Source organism: Chrysemys picta, chromosome 11, assembly GCF_011386835.1.
Source record: "Chrysemys picta bellii isolate R12L10 chromosome 11, ASM1138683v2, whole genome shotgun sequence".
NCBI classification, from domain to species: Eukaryota; Metazoa; Chordata; order Testudines; family Emydidae; genus Chrysemys; species Chrysemys picta.
This window is the reverse complement of record NC_088801.1, coordinates 5,391,900-5,408,560: the sequence shown is the minus strand read 5'-3', so window position 1 is coordinate 5,408,560 and position 16,661 is coordinate 5,391,900. Positions and strand designations below refer to the sequence as shown.

Here is a 16,661-nt window from a genome sequence, read left to right as displayed (position 1 = left end):
TTCATATTCCCTACCTGCCCTCTCTGGGCCGACGTTCTTTCCAAGTGGTTTCAAGCAGCTTCCCAACTATTCTCTTTTTGACCCCTGTCCTGGTAATCACTACAGGAGCCAACTTCCCTCCTGCAGCTCTATTCAGTGCCTTCCCCCAGTCTCCTCTTCCAGCCTGTTTCTGGGATGGCTGTTTTATATCTTCCTTCCTTTTTTAGGGACCTGGGTGCAGCTCTTTTCTTATCTTTTAATTCAGGTGTTGCCCGGCCCCTCATTAAGCCCCGCCTACTCATCATGGGAACTGGACCTGCTGCACTTGAAGGGGCCAGCCGCCCTGTGACAAGCCCCCTTTAACATTTATTCTAAACTAAATAATGCTAGAGTTTATTCTCTCAGCCCAGTGTATAAATCCAGCAGACAATATTTAAACTGAAGCAGTTAAACAAAAGCAGTCCTTAAACAATGTGTGTGGTGGTGTGACTTTGAAAAGAAATAAACTCAAGTTTCTAAGAAAGCATTACGATCAAGAGGAAAAAATTACTTCAGTGTTCTTTAATTTGCCAATGCCCCATTAGCAACAAATTCTTGAATCATGATGCTTATAAGTGATTCATTTTCAAACTCTTTGGCTGCTGGCATCTACTTCAGCCTCTGTGTAGCTTTAAAATGCCAATTTTCTATATTGATTAGAAAATTAATAACTCAATATTTATTTGTATTTATTCTAGTAACTGCCCAACACATGAAGATGCCATTAATATGAAAGGTCTCTCTTCCACCTCCCTCCAGTATGTTCAAAGCTTTAAGATACTAGAAGAAAGTGCCAATGTAAGCAACAATTTGAAATGAGAACAGGAGCTCGTACATTCTTTATAAATATTTTACTACATGAAACAGACAAATCAGACAGATTCTTTATCAAAAACAAATCAAGCCTTTTTAATGAAAAGAAATTATGAAAATGTTTTAATCAGTATTTCTAGAATGCCTCTTCCCTCTTATACTGTGAAATATTAGCTTGGAATTGGCACCATGTAACAAAATTATTAGAATACACCAATCATCGGTCTAGACTGGTGGTGATGTGACAGTGCAAAATGCAGGCCCCATGAGGAATTCAAATTTGGATCCAGAAATTGGCCCCTTGATCATAGGTCAACAGATGTTGGGAATGGAATGGAGGCAGCATGCTTAACCCAGTAGGTGAAGAGGTTTTGTGCCTCTGCTAAGCAATTACTTCTGGATGACACTCAGATATGCGTAGATTGGCTCTGGAAGGTTAGTCCAGTCCTTGTCAGCCAAATGGAGGATCAGTGCAGATCTGGGGTCACTGGAGGTGATGTTGGGAAAGAAAATAAAGGGGCAAAATGGGAAGTCTTAGAAAAAACCTTCCCAAACAAACAAAACAAAAACCAGCAACCCAACACACAAGACAGGAAAACCTTGCAAAAAGAATTCTAAAGACTGCCTGCAGATCTTATGGTACATAAAAATACCTAAAGCAGCTCAAAGTTCTTCAAGAAAATTCATTGGGCCACTGTGCAAACTTAAAATTCTAACAAGATCAGATTTTTGATCTGTAAGTCCATTTTACATAGTATATCGATGGAAAGGATAAATGTTGCCAAATCCTCACAAACATAGAACCAAAACACCCAGGTTAGAACAGTGAGTGTCTGTATCTACAAAGCTCAGAAGTATTATTCAGCAGACAATCAAAAGTAAGAATAACAGAATATAATTTTGCTTTTAGCCCATGTTAACCTGTTTTTGATAGTCGGATGGGTGAAGACCAAAAAATGAATCCCAATTTGAAAATTAGCCTCACAATACGTTTTCTTGAATTTAATAACTATGTAACATGTCAGAAGGTTTATGAACATCATTAAATAAACTACCTCTGCACAATCTCACATTTTAGTATCAATATTCTGATACTTTTATAGCTAACTATACACATTTTTATATAGTTAATTTGACTATAGAATACATAGGTTTGAGCTCTTTTGCAAAATGGTTTAGCTCAAATAGTTCCAAGGTACAGGGTTCTCTCAAATAAGGATATTTTTATAAATGTAAAATTGGTGCCATAATGATCAGAAGCCACATACAAGAGATATTTTCCACTAGCTGTCAAAGATCATGTAACTTTAAAGTATACACTTTTTAGACTGGCCACTAGATAGTCAATTAATCTAAAACCAATCAACCTTGTAGCAGTCACATATCCATCCTACAGAGGGCAGGCAGTACATTACAATGAGTTTTTCCAGTTCTTACTTTTAAAAAGAGACTATCAGGATAAAAATTATATGTGTTTGGTTTTGTTGCCATTTTTAAAAACATTTCTGTTACTAGGAATATTTTAGGTCACAGGAAATGGAAATATGTAAACTAATGTATTTCCATCATTTTTCTTGTTTATTTGCTATTTGCCTGTTACTCAAATGGAACACTGAAACAATCTAATTTCACTTTCTGCTTTTCGTGTGGTAACATAACAACAACACTGTTTGGGGTTCATAACTCTGCAACATGGTGTTTAAATATGTTTTTTAAAGGTTTGGTTTTTTTTTTATAAATGCTTTTAAATTTTAGACACACATTTACATAAGAACAGACGTACTAGGTCAGACCAATTGTCCATCTAGCTCAGTCTCCTGTCTTCCGACTGTGGCCAATACGAAATGCTTCAAAGGCAATGAAAATAATAGGGCAATTATTATTTCTATTCACCTTATTTTTTATAAAAACATTTTTAAAAACAGATCCTAATTGTTGAGTCTAAACAAACCGGCAGCATCTTCCACATATTTGTACAATATCTTTATGTTTCAAACGATTGCATTAATTTTATTTTGATGCATGTCAGGTAAATGCTTTTTAAAACTAACTAAAGAGGGAGAATTAAAAAAAAAAAAGGCATTGAAGACAACAAACTGTCAATCACCATATCTATATACAGGTTTGGGAACAGTATATATCACCACACAGACACACAGGAATGATCGTCTTTCATGACTAAGCAATCTAACAAAAGCACAAGACAATATGCTATGTCTAAACTTGATATTGTTGTTTCGGTGCATCTATTGCTATCATCCAAAACTTACTCCAGGGAAAAGGTAACTCCCAGTGCAAAAAGGAAGTATTTAAGTTTATATTTCCATACAGTTCCATGTGAACTTGTGGAATTATCTTCTATGAACAGGATAACATCTCTTGCATATTTCTAGAAGTAGGTCAGCATCTAAGACTTAATCATTTTGAAGAATGCCCACAAGCCAATGGACAAGAGAACGATCATATTTCAATCAGATGCAAGTCAATTTCCAAGAAGAGTACGCTAAAATTTCCTAAACATTTGCATCTCACTTCCTGTCAGCAAATTTCACATTGATGGAGTCTCCAGGAGTCAAAAGTCCATGGGTTTTGGCCTTGACTGGTTTAGTTTTGGGAGAAATTTTGATCTCAAAATTTTGAAGCAGCTGAAAAGAGACATATGTTGATATTAGAAAGCTTATAAATCGACAAATACAAATTTATAATTCTAGAAACAGAAAACCAGTAATACTCCTTAGAGTTCATCACTACCACTAACGTTGCTGTCCGTTCCAGTGAACCTGCTTAACATGATTACTCTGTAGGGAAAATGAAACTTGGCTCCAGGATGGAGAACATGGTTGACAACTATGCTCCTCTGGCACAATGGAACTTTCTACAATAAGAGAAAAGCTTGTCTGTGCAAGAGACAGAGCTTTTTCGGAGGCTGGCCTAAAACTGTGGAAAGAACTCCCACAGGAATTAAGGACTATCCACCTTCTTCTCTGAGTGCAAGGCACATATATCTGACCTTGCCTCACAAAAAAATATATAGCATGTGCATATAATTAAAAATATTCCAAAACAAAATACTCCACTGCACACACTTCTCCCCCTGGGCAGAGGATGGAACAATAGAACATGACAGATGTTGGTCACATTTCTTAATGCAAGTGCTCGGATAATAAAGTGATGAGCATGATACAAGAATCTAGATAGAACAGAATAACAATAACAGGCTGTCATTCAATCAAGGTGAATCTGCTGATATTAGACCATTGCATTGATGCCGATGATACATCCACTAAAGTAGCATGAGAAAAAGCACATGGGAGAGGCAGCAACTTTTTTGAAGTGCCACAAAGCATTACACAAATGACTGGAGCACATCCGAATAGATCAGTTGTGACTGTGAAGTCATGGTAGTAAAAAAAAAAAAAAAAAGATTTCAAACCCTCGTGTTTTAATTGCTCAATCTGATCCAAAACTTTTGGGGGATTCTCGGAGATGGATACATAAAGTAGGAATTGATGGGAAAGCCTTCTCTACCTCAGGAGACAATACAAAATCATCTATATAAAATAGCAAAAAGAATTCATGCAGAAGCCTGAAAAAGAAGATACAGGGATCAGAGAAAACACAGAGAAAGTGGATGTTTGGTTTGAATGTTGGTTAGTATGGTCTGCCTCAGTCTCAGGATTACAAACCTACTTCACTTTCTGGTAAATGCTCCGCTGTTCTCAATCAACAATGTTTTAATCAAAATGCTATAACTGAGTAAAGAACCATCCTGCCATATGCCAAGAGAGCCTTTCATTTAAAGGTTGCAATTGACTTATGAAAATCCTTCTATACTCAAGTAATTTATTTCCTTAGTAATCTTACATTGGATGTATTTTGCTTGTACTACAACTGGGATTTACAATGTTGATTTCTGCAATGTAGCTTTTTATTGACACGCTTAATTCTAAGCACATGTGTATTCTTAATGAAAAAGAATGCAGGATTGGGGCCTGGTCAGCATTCTTTAAACAAAGCTTTTCTTAAATAAAAAGATGTCCAGAGGCAGTTTGCATATTAAAGAGCTGATACTAATATATTTTTATCTCTTTATAACACTGTCACAGATTCCTCACCTGAATCAGTGCAAGGTGAATTTCCAGTTCTGCAATTCTTTTTCCTATACAACTGCGAATGCCATAACCAAATGGGATGGAACCAAAGTTATCCACTCTGTCCATATTGTCTTTCCTCAGCCAGCGCTCAGGTCGGAAATCATTTGCCATTGGGAAATTCTCTTCCTCATACGATGTAGCATAATGACAGAGTGCTAACTGGGTCTGAGAAAACAAATGACATTTTATTTGTAATTAATTCTGATACATGTAGCAGTAATAATGATAATTGAGTTATAGTTTCTGTAACATGAAATATGATAGGTTTCAGAGTAGCAGCCGTGTTATGCATCCGAAGAAGTGGGCTGTAGTCCACGAAAGCTTATGCTCTAATAAATCTGTTAGTCTCTAAGGTGCCACAAGTACTCCTGTTCTTCTTTTTATGAAATATGATGGGTAAAAAGATGATGTAAAGAGCAGGTATCTCAAAATTAGATCTCCTTCTCATTGGCTCAAATTAGATCATCTTCAAAAACTTTTAGGCTCAGTAAAAGATTCCTCATGAGTTTGTATAAACAGAAAATACACCCTTTTCTATACTGTTTTTCTCCTATATGTATTGCCTAACACAATCAAAAGAAAAGAGGAAGAAATGGTTACTCACCCTGTGCAGTAAATGAGGTTCTTTGAGAGGTGCGTCCCTATGGGTGCTCCACTGTAGGTGTGGCAGCACCCCCTGCACCTGGGATCGGAGATCTTCACCAGCAGTGCCCGTCAGACTGCACGTGCGCACCTCCCCTCTCTCGCACTGTGTGCGGGACGTATATACAGTGCTGTGCGGTCTGACCACCCCCAGTTCATTCTCTGCCGCAGAGCTTCTATTTTCGTCTCTGAAGCAGAGGGGAGGAGGGCGGGTAGTGGAGCACCCATAGGGACACACATCTCGAAGAATCTCAGTTACTGCACAGGGTGAGTAACCTTTTCTTCTTTGAGTGATGTCCCTATGGGTGCTCCACTGTAGGTGACTATAAAGCAGTGACCCTAGTTGGAAGGCTTGGGTTTCGGAGCAACATGTACTGTCGAGGATAGGACAGCATGTCCAAGGAGAGTATCCGCTGCAGCATCGTGCGTAATAGCGTAGTGCCAGGCAAAAGTGTCTGTTGATGCCCATGTGGCAACCTTACAAATGTCATCAATGGGGACATTATTAAGAAAGGCAAGCGAGGTAGATAATGATTGTGTGGAATGTGTTCTGATTGAAGTAGGAGGTTTTCCATCATGGAGTTCATAAGATAAATGCATACACTGTGAGATCCATTTAGAGAGGCACTGTTTTGATATACACCTCAACCCTGATATAATGTGACCCGATATAACACAAATTCGGATATAACGCGGTAAAGCAGTGCTCCGGGGGGGGGGAGGGGGAAAAGGGGCTGCGCACTCTGGTGGATCAAAGTGAGTTCGATATAACGCGGTTTCACCTATAACGCGGTAAGATTTTTTGACTCCCGAGGACAGCGTTATATGGAGGTAAAGGTATATCAGTGCCTCCGGATCTTTTGGTGGTGGAGAGGAATAATCATGGCAATTTCCAGAAGGGTTTAGTCCTGTCCAAGTAGAAGGCTCATGCGCGCCTCACGTCTAGGCTTAGAGCTGCCTCCTGTTGATTACTGTGAGGCTTTGGGAAGAAGCAAGGGAGGTGTATTGTTAGATTGAGATGATAAGATGTTGGGACCTTAGGTAAGAATCTTGGGTGTGGGCGTAGTTTAATTTTGTCTTTACACAACACTGTGTATGGTGGATATACCATGAGGGCTGTGAATTCGCCTACCTGCTTAGCAGAAATTATGGTGAAAAGAAAGGTCATTTTCATTGATAGGTGTATGTAAGAACGGGTTGCCATTGGTTCAAACAGGCGCCTAGTTGGAGAACGTAGGACTAGGCAAGGGCCCAGGCCATGGTCAAGTCTTGTATATGACGATAGAGATTTTGAATACCCCTAAACAAGCGCTTCATGAGCAGCTGTGTGAAGACAGAGTGGCCATCAATGGGGGAGTGAAAGGTAGTGATTGCCGCCAAGTGTAGCCTAATAGAGCTATTGACCAATCCTGGCTGTTTAAGGTGTAGCATGTAGTCAAGACTAAGTGGCAATGGAGAGTGTGCTGCGTCCACCTGATGTGAGGTGCATCAGCAGTGAAATCTAGTCCATTTTTGAATGTGTCTGGTTGTGTCACGCCTGCTATTCAAAAGTATTTGTTTGATTTTGTCTGAGCAGGTTATTTCTGGACCCCAGAACCACAGAGGAGCCAGGCTTTGAGGTGGAGCATCTGTGGATTGGGATGGAGAATGCATCCTGTGAGAGGAGCCACAGTTTTAGGTAGAGAGAGATCCATCAGCATACCATCATGCATAGAAGGTAAATATACCAGACCTGTTGTGGCCATGTTGGAGTTATTAGTATGACATGAGCTTGGTACTCCTGTATTTTGCAAAGTACTTGGAATAGGAGAAAAGGAGGGAAGGCATAAAGGAGTGGTGCGTCCCAGGTTACGAGGAATGTGTGTCCCAGCAATCCGCGCCCCAGTCCTGCTCTGGAACAGAATTGAGGGCAGTGGGCATTGTGTTGAGTGCCCAAGAGATCTATCCTGGGATGGCCCAATTGGCTGAATCTGGGGTGAAGTGCTCACATATCCAGCTCCCCTCCCACTCATGATCGTGCAAGAACATCCTGCTCAATGTGTCTGCGGTTGTGTTCTGGTGTTCTGGGAGGTATGCGGCTGAAATGGAGATGTTATTCTGGATATACCAGTTCCACAATTTGATTGCTTCTGAGCATAAAGAGTGGGACCTCACTCCACCCTGCCTGTTGATGTAATACATGCAGGGGAGATTGTCCATCATCACTCTTATGGTATGATATTTGAGAAGAGGTAGGAAATGTCAGCAGGCATTGAAAACTGCTCGTAGCTCTAGGAGAATGATGTCTAAAGTAGATTTGGTGGACAACCATCTGCCCTGCACTGTGTATTCGTGTAGATGCACTCTCCAACTGATTAGGGAGGCATTGGTGTTTAGTATCATAGTCAGTGATGGCTGTAGGAAAGGAACTCCAACAAAGACATTGCTGGGCTGTGTCCACCACAGCGGTGAGTCCTTGACTCGCCTCAACATGGATAAAAGTTTGTGAATAATGTGTTTGTGGGGGAGGTATACGATACAGAGCCATGCTTGAAGACATTGCATGTGCAGTCTTGCGTGCCTGACCACAAACATGGTCACTGCCATGTGGCCTAGAAATTGGAGGCACATTCATGCAGAGATCTGGGGGCAGACCCGTGCGGCGGATACCAGATCCGTTATAGCCGAGAATCTGTGAGGTGGTAGGAAGGTTCTGGCATGTATGGCATCCAACTGTGTACTGATGAATTCCAGCTGTTGTACTAGCATTAGAATGGACTTTTCTAGATTAACGAGGAGGCCTAGCTTTGTGAACAGGTCCATTGTTATATGGACAGCTTAGAGTGTTGATTTCAGAAAGGGTCTTGAGGAGACAGTCGTCCAAGTATGGAAAAATGACGAGTTCTTGTTTTCTTAGGAAGGCCACGACTACTACGAGGACCTTGCCATAGAACCTTGGCGGGTTCGAGAAGAGCTTCATTAATCAGTAGTCTGCTCTCTGAGGAAGAGGATGTGTGGAGAATGTCCAGCAGTTTATACTGCTGGTCTTTGACTTCTTCCAACGGTATCTGGAGGGAATACACCATCCTATGGAATAGATCTTGAAAGTGCCTGAAGTTGTCGGCAGATGTAGGGGGTGGAGGCATAATCGCCTTGTCAGGTGAGAAGGATGAAAAATTTTAAGTTGGGGGAGCCTCCTCTTCCTGCTCTTCCTCCTGTTCTTCCTTCTCATTTGGTACTGGTGGTGGTTCAACTTCCTGAGGGCGAGAGACTGATGGAGAAGGGAGAGGTGTAGGTCTCCGACTTTGCTCTCTGGGAGGTTCCTGAATTGTGCCCTGTAGCCCAAGGGTCCCAATATGGCCTGTTTGGTGGGAGTGGTACATATGGCTGCATCCACAGTGGTCCCTGCCAGGATTGGGGGCCAGAGTGAGGATAAGCCAGTGCAAATTGTCAAGTCGTCAAGGGAACAATAGAGTCCTCCTCCTCCTCCCAGGGGAAGGGAGGTGCTGTCCTTAGCGAAGAGAGGAAGGAATGTTGTGAATCCGGAGAGGAAGGAAAAAGTGGGGGGAGATCCCATCAAAGAAGTGGAGACTCCGGAGTGTCAGATATCAGCAGGTCTTTAGAGTATCTGAAGTCTTGTGGAGGGGAAAGGAGCATCATTGGTGCCTTTGTAATACACGTTGCTGATGAGAGGGTGAATGTCCCTGAAATTTCAGAAGATGGCTCCAGAGATTTAGCCAATGACTTGGCCAGTGCCGAAGACTTGCCTGGTGCCAAAGTTTTCAGTGTCAATTATTTGATTGGTGTCGGTTACTTGGCCGGTGCCAACGATTTTAATGGTGCCGAGGACTTACTCGGTGCCAACAGTTTCATCGGGCTGCCTCACTCCTCAGAGCTGGGAAATGGCATCGAGGTCTGAAGGTCTGGCCGGAAAGGGTATTTAAACTGTTTTTTTGAGCCTGTACCAGAGGTACTCAGACGAGCCCTGGAGCTACGTCTCTTGTCAAATGAGGTTGAGGCCACCAACCTAGCCAGGGACAGTGTTCTGGCAGGCTGTGCCTCAGAGTGTGAGGAGGAGGAAGCCCGTTGCTTGTCATCTGCACGATCATAGGATGACTTTCTCTTCACAGGGCATGGAGAATGGGGGTCAGCAGATGACCTGGCAGAGCGTGAGGACCTCTCTGGGGAAGAGTCTGGGCCCGGGCCCGATGCTGGATGTAGCGATCTCTCCATGAGGAGAAGTTTCAATCTAATGTCCCTGTCCTTTCTGGCTCTGGGTTTCAGGCGAGGCAGTGTCTCCAGACAGCAGATATGCTGCAGGTGGCTGTCCATTATTGAGAAGGCGGCCCCACATGAAACGCGCTCCTAAACTTTTCAGAGTAGTAGCCGTGTTAGTCTGTATCCGCAAAAAGAACAGGAGTAACTTGTGGCAGCTTAGAGACTAACAAATTTATTTGGGAGAGACGGGCATAAGGGTGAAGGGAAAAGGCTTCCTGGTCGGGAAAGGTGGGGGAAGTGAGAAAAACAGAAACCTAAACTATGAGAAGAACTGTAAAGATAAAGTTAAAACAAAAACATATATATTTTCTTCAGCTAGAAGGAGAAAGAAGAGGAGGAAAATACTAACTACACTATCAGGCAAGGCAATCTCTATGAGGGAATAGGAGAAGCGCGCTCTGCTAGTGGAGTCTGTCCCAGACCAAAGGTGGTAGTGAAGGAAGTGGGGGCGGTCAGACTGCACAGTGCTACATATACGTCCTGTGCACAGCGCAAAAGAGGGGAGTTGCACATGTGCAGTCCAATGGTCACTGCTGGTGAAGATCTCCATTCCCAGCCATAGGGGGTGCTGCTGCACCTACGTTGGAACACCCACAGGGACATCACTTGAAGAACTGCATTTATAAAAAAAGAAATTGGAGACTAGATTTTGTTCTCAACTACTTTGGTGTAAATCCTGCATATCTTCACTGACTTCAACAGATTAACTCTTAATTCACACCAGTGTAACAGGGGAATTTGGCCTCAGGAGGTGACACAACAGGAGATATCATGGCAAAGAACATACATCACAACTTATAATATAAAAAGAGCAATGAACAGAAGCCACATGTGTACATCTAAGAGCAGAATTTAGCCATAAGGGTTGACACAACCCTTTCCTTCAGAAACATTATGATCTATTTTGTGAACATATATCAGAATTAAACCAGTGGTTTCAAACACACGACTCATGAGCCAAACCCACTCCCGGTGCAATGTATTTTTGTGGCCCACATGCCACACTCAGATTCTGCAAAATCTAAGCTTTCATTTTTTTTTAAATTAAATTTTTAACCTCATGACTGTGAAAATAACTTGAACCAGGTGTAAATCAGTGCAATTCTTAAGTCTGCAGACATTGTGAAACAATAACTTTGAGGGATGTAGATTCCCCAGCTCCCTCGTTAACCTCATGGGTTGTTAACGTTAAAGTCTATTTATGACATTGTAAAGGTCAGCATTAATTATTTAGCTGATGATTATTTTAGAGCAGATGGGATGGGGAAGGCACAGGTACAGAACTGGGAATTGTGTCAGGAAGAGAAATGCAAGATGGAGACGGGAGGAGACAGACACAAAGGCTCATATCCACAAAGGGGGATGGACCATCGGTCTCCCACCTGCCAGGCGGGTGCTCAGCACACCAGGCTATAAAATTATTCTCACTCTCTCTTTGGCACACTGACGAACTATTGATTTAAAGCGCAACAGCTTGAACAAGAGGGATTGAGGGAGCCCCACATCAAAATAACCCATCACTCAGTGGTTGGAGCACTGTCTGAGAGCGGGGGAGAACCCTTCCCACCTCCTTTCTCCCTATCAGGTAAAGGGGGGAATTGAAACTGGGTCTCCCACATCCCAAGTGAGTGCTCTAACCACTGGGTTATAAGGTTGGCACCACTCTTTCCTCCTCTTCCTCCAGTTGTTTGTGTGGAGTGAGACAGATGCCTAATTCATTCTCACAATAAATGACGAGGCCTGACTGCAGTAGAGCGGTTCCTGTTTGTGGATCACTAGCAGAGATAGGTGCCTCCCTGCAGCCCAGATTTAGGTGCCTATCTCCATGAAATGGACAGAACTTAGGACATACCACTCTTGTCAGAATTTCCCATTGGCTAGCTTAGGCAGCTTCATTGTATAGGGAGCCTAGGTGCCTAACTCCGATGTGGATCTCATTGTTCCAGTGATTTTCCAGGTAACTCCTAAGTTCCTTTGTGGATTCAGGCCAAGACAGTGGAAAAGGAGAGAAACAGAAATGAGAATGTAGAAGAAAGGAAAACAGAGATCGGAAATAGTGGCAGTACTAAAGGTGATCATGTTACCAAGAGAGATGCTGAATGCAACAATAGATAAATAATAAAGAATGTTAAGAACGCAAGGGTCTGATTCTTTACACTAAGGCCCTTTTACTTTGCTCTGACAAGGTAAAAGGATTTTAAAGTGGGAGCAAATTACATTTACATCCATTTAAAAGGCCACTTAACTCTTCCACAGCAGTGTCAGGGAGCCTAACGTAAATGAGAATCAGGCCTTCTAAGTTTAGTTACTTTGTAAAGGCATATTCTACCCTTCATCTTGTGTAAGTCTCCAAATGGTATCAATGAGAGTTCCACTGTGAACTGAGGTTAGTTTGTAGTCCTAATTTTATACCTTGGCTAGGACCATAATTAAAACAGAAATTCATCTCTCCTGACAGAATGAGATTGATACCCCAAAACACACTAATTTACAAAAATAATAAAATGTGTGCTCTAGTTTTGAAACCTAATCATAACATCCTAATACAAATTTATCAGCAGCCCTCTTTGTTTCTAGGGTACTGAAGAGTAAAGCCAAAACGGAAAGGTTCATCAGAGGGTGAGAACCAGTCCTTCTAATAAGGAAAACACTCACATTTACATCAGGATTCAGGTAAAAAACATAGTCAATGATTAAATTATCTTTTTTCCACATAAATGAACACTATTATAAGTTCCTCTTTCCTGCACTCCCATCTTTGATGATATCCTGCAAAGTCACACCAGTGTAATTCTGTCTTAATGGACGACTTTCTATACCTAAAGACATACATCTGTCAGGATTGGTCTAGGTATATTTATCCTGCCTCAGCATGATAGGGATATCCCTATAGGAGATAGGGTTAGAGATAGAAGATGACCTCTTGAAGTCCTCTCCAGCCCAACATTTCTATGATTCTATGAAGAAAATCTGTTCCTCTCCCTCCATAAGACCATCACACAACTCACCCCTTTTGGTATCAAGTATCCTCCAACAACCAAGTCTTCTTGTGTCACTCTACCATTTCCTGGCAATACTGGGAATAACCTACAGACAAATGTTAAGGAGGGATTCAGCATCTATAATTTATAAAATTTACAAAGGTTTACAAAGGATCCAGTTTAGCTACCACATTAACATACACTCAGAGTGCAAAGAATTGTAGCAAGTATGGATTCTGTTGGGGACCAAAAGAGTGTGGGGCACCATGGTCTATTAGTCTCTATAAGACTAGTTGCTAGTATCTCTGTAGTTCTAATTTTGGCTCTGCCAGAGAAATAATGAGACACAAGATGGGTGAGGTAATATCTTTTATTGGACTAAAGTATCTTTTCCGGATGTGAAGAAGAGTTCTGCGTAAGCTCTAAAGCTTTTCTTTTTCACCAACGGAAGCTGGTCCAATAAAAGATATCACCTCACCCATCTTGTCTTGCCAATATTCTGGGACCAACACAGTTACAACAATATTGCAAACAAAAGTGAAATAATGGGTAGCCTGAACATGATAAATTAATCTCGCTGCCTGAGTTTCTCCATCTGTGAAATAGGGATAATGATACTTCTGTCATTGTACTTCCATGAGCACAGGGACTGCTCCTGGCTAGCAGAGCTAGCCACCCCTAAAAGGGAGAAGTAGGTTATGCATCCATGGCCTCAAGAATTGTTGCAATGGGCACACTCTCCCAGTACTCTCCGAGGCACAACTTCTCCAGAACTCCTGCTGAGGTAGTGTGGTTTCACAGTCCCTCACAGTGACCAGTGCTCTAATGGCACAGTCAAGCTCTTAATTATCTATCTTACAGGAACATTGTGAGCATTAATTAGTTAATATTTATACAGCACTTAGAAAACATAAAGCATTATATAGGTGCTATGTATGATATTAAATTGCTCAGAATGCACTCGGTATACTGGTGATACAATGAATACAAATAACAGCAGCCACCAGCACCAACTGAATACATATTTTAGCTTGGACACAAGAATCACTATAACCAGAAAGAAACTGGCAGACAACTGCAAGTTGATAATTAAAAGTTTCACTTACCTCAGGGTTTCTTTGAGCAGGCCTCTAATCATTGGCAATTTGGGAACATCATCTGAAGTGGGAACTTGATCTTTTCCCAGATTATTGACTATCTCTTCATACACAGATTGCTGAACTTCAGGATACTTTGCCAACAAGTATGTTGCCCAGGACAAAGTGAAAGAAGTCTAAGAAAGAAACCGCCAACATTATCAGGAAAAAGAAAAAAATAATGAAAGTAGCTACAAATGTTTAATTCAATGCCAGGAAAAACAAGCAGTTTTCAACTAAGGATTCACTATGTACACACACCGTTATAAAACAAAAAGACTATGAGTAACATCTGGGTTTCAGGGCATGGAATCAGTCTACATCATCCTCTACCTCAGCCCTTTTCCACCTGGAAAAACACCAGAACTACCCCTCCTCCATATTTCTACCAGTGAAAGATCAAAAAGCGACAGGAAAAGTAAACTACAAAATGATATATGTAACACAAAAGCTATAAACATGAATGGATGAAATTAATAGCTAGTTCTCAGTTACTGCTGTGTTTTTCCTCCCAACAAAAATATTCTGCAGGAGACAGAATGATAGAATGCTATGCAGAGCATTTCCACCCGCTGTAAGCATATTGCATTCTCCTCACAGAATCCTACTAATGAGAACATTGCCATGATCATTTCTAGGATTATATCTCATCATTTAGTAAGTGATGTAACACAATATGCATTTTCCAGCAGTTGGAAACTACTGTAGCACTAATATGACATAATTCTACCTCCTATGGAAAGTTTTCCTGTCAACGCTTAAGGGGAGTGTGTGTATAAATCAGAGTTTAAAACAAACCAGCATAATTCACCTTTTTACTCTCTTCATGAGAGCGGTTTCCATTAAAATGGCATATTCAAAGAAAACAAATCAAACATGTATGATACTAATGATCATGAAAGACTGTACAGAATGAGGCATTTAAAAAGACACTGGCAGATTAAAAATCATAAATCCCGAGTGTGGCTTGCCCTGCATAACCACACAAAGGCAGGAATAGGACACAAGAACAGGAGCCATTGCCCCATCCTTCTCCACACCAGCTAAATGACTGAAGTTGGTGCAGGTGCATGTGTGTGTGGGAGACCACCCGTTACCACATCCAAAAAGAAGATACAGAAGCCTCTTCTGAACCTCCTTCGCTCAGAACTCCTCTTCACAGACAGAATACCTCCAAGACTGATTGATTCAGTGTCCCTTGGCAAGCAAGGCAGTTTCCTTTTTTATAATACCTTAGATTACTAAAAGAGAAAGAAGATTTAATCTCTAATTTATTTTTTTACCATTCATGTGGTTTGAGTTTGCATTTTTCTCTGCTTATATAATGAAAACAGATTATTCAGTTTCATTTTTGTATAGTTACCAGTAGTTACCAATCAGTTTTACTTTCAGGTTCTCATGCACTAGCACAATGTTGGAATTTTTGGGTTGCCAACAATATACTGGTAAAAACAAATGTATGGAAATATTTCTGTTGGTATAACTTTACCAAATTGGAATTAGAGAGCAAATTTGACATGACAGTGACCTTTTCAGTTTGTGTTTATTTGCAAAAATAGGACACAATGCTGAAAATTTTTAATTTTTTTTTTTAATAATGGAGATATCCCATCTCCTAGAACTGGAAGGGACCTTGAAGGGTCATCAAGTCCAGCCCCCTGCCTTCACTAGCAGGACCAAGTACTGATTTTGCCCCAGATCCCTAAGTGGCCCCCTCAAGGATTAAACTCAGAATCCTGGGTTTAGCAGGCTAATGCTCAAACCACTGAGCTATCCCTCCCCCCTAAAATCCTGTCCCCAAATGTGTCTACTCTGCAATGTAAGCCCAGAGTTAGTAGAACTTGAGTTAGCAGACCACGGGTTTGTTTACCTAGGGCTTGAGCATCTACACTCATTTGTAACCCCAAGTTAGGAATTGTTGAAACCTGGATCCCAACCTGGGGCTCCAGTGTCTACACTGCATTATGTAAGCCCAAAACCAACCACCCATATCCCTGACTTCCTTGAGCCCTCCCAAAATGTGTACATTCTAGCCCTTTTTTTCATAGTTCAGTGTGGGAACACTTGACTGGCCACCAAAAGACTGTCCAGTGGACAAAGAAAGTTGGCTGGTCGGATTGTGTAATACTTTTTGCAGATTCCCTGTGCTTAAGTTCAGGGGGACTGCAGCCACACTGCAAAGCAACAGGGCTTGAACCATCGGACCCAGCTTGACTCAGGTTCAGACCCTCCGCCCCAGGGGTGCCCCTGGGTCATAGCCCTGGGTTAGTGCGATTTGTGTGTAGATGGAAGGGAGATTAGGCTTCAGCCAGAATTCAAACCCTGGGCTTACATTTCAGGGTAGAAATACCCCAAGAATCCTCCTTTTAGCCTTCCATCCCTATAACATCCTTCACTATAGTTCAGTTCTGGGCTGCTCCTCTCTGAAGAGGCTGACAGCTGTGCCAAACTACACACAGGAGTTATTGTAATATAAACAGTGTCTCCTCTCAGGTTCCCAGCTCCTTCACATCCTCTTCAAAACTGGCTCTGTGCTACAACAGCCAAAATGCTTGGAAGCCAAATAACAGCTTTACAAATTTATTCTAAATCTTTAATAATCCTTGTGAGCTCTTTCAGTTTCCATCATGTAACAAAACCTGAAATGACAGCAGTGGAGA

At 41.6% G+C, this 16,661-nt stretch overlaps 1 protein-coding gene across 1 annotated transcript in view; it reads right to left on the bottom strand.

The window, feature by feature from the left end:
• Nucleotides 1-854: 854 nt before the first annotated feature.
• Nucleotides 855-16,661, bottom strand: part of LOC101935484 (cytochrome P450 27C1) — a 41,819-nt gene continuing 26,012 nt past the window's right edge. The window contains 4 exon segments of the mRNA XM_005279747.5: nt 855-3,476; nt 4,947-5,150; nt 12,893-12,971; nt 13,972-14,138. Coding sequence (XP_005279804.2) covers nt 3,360-3,476; nt 4,947-5,150; nt 12,893-12,971; nt 13,972-14,138 — 567 coding nt within the window. The 3' untranslated portion in view covers nt 855-3,359.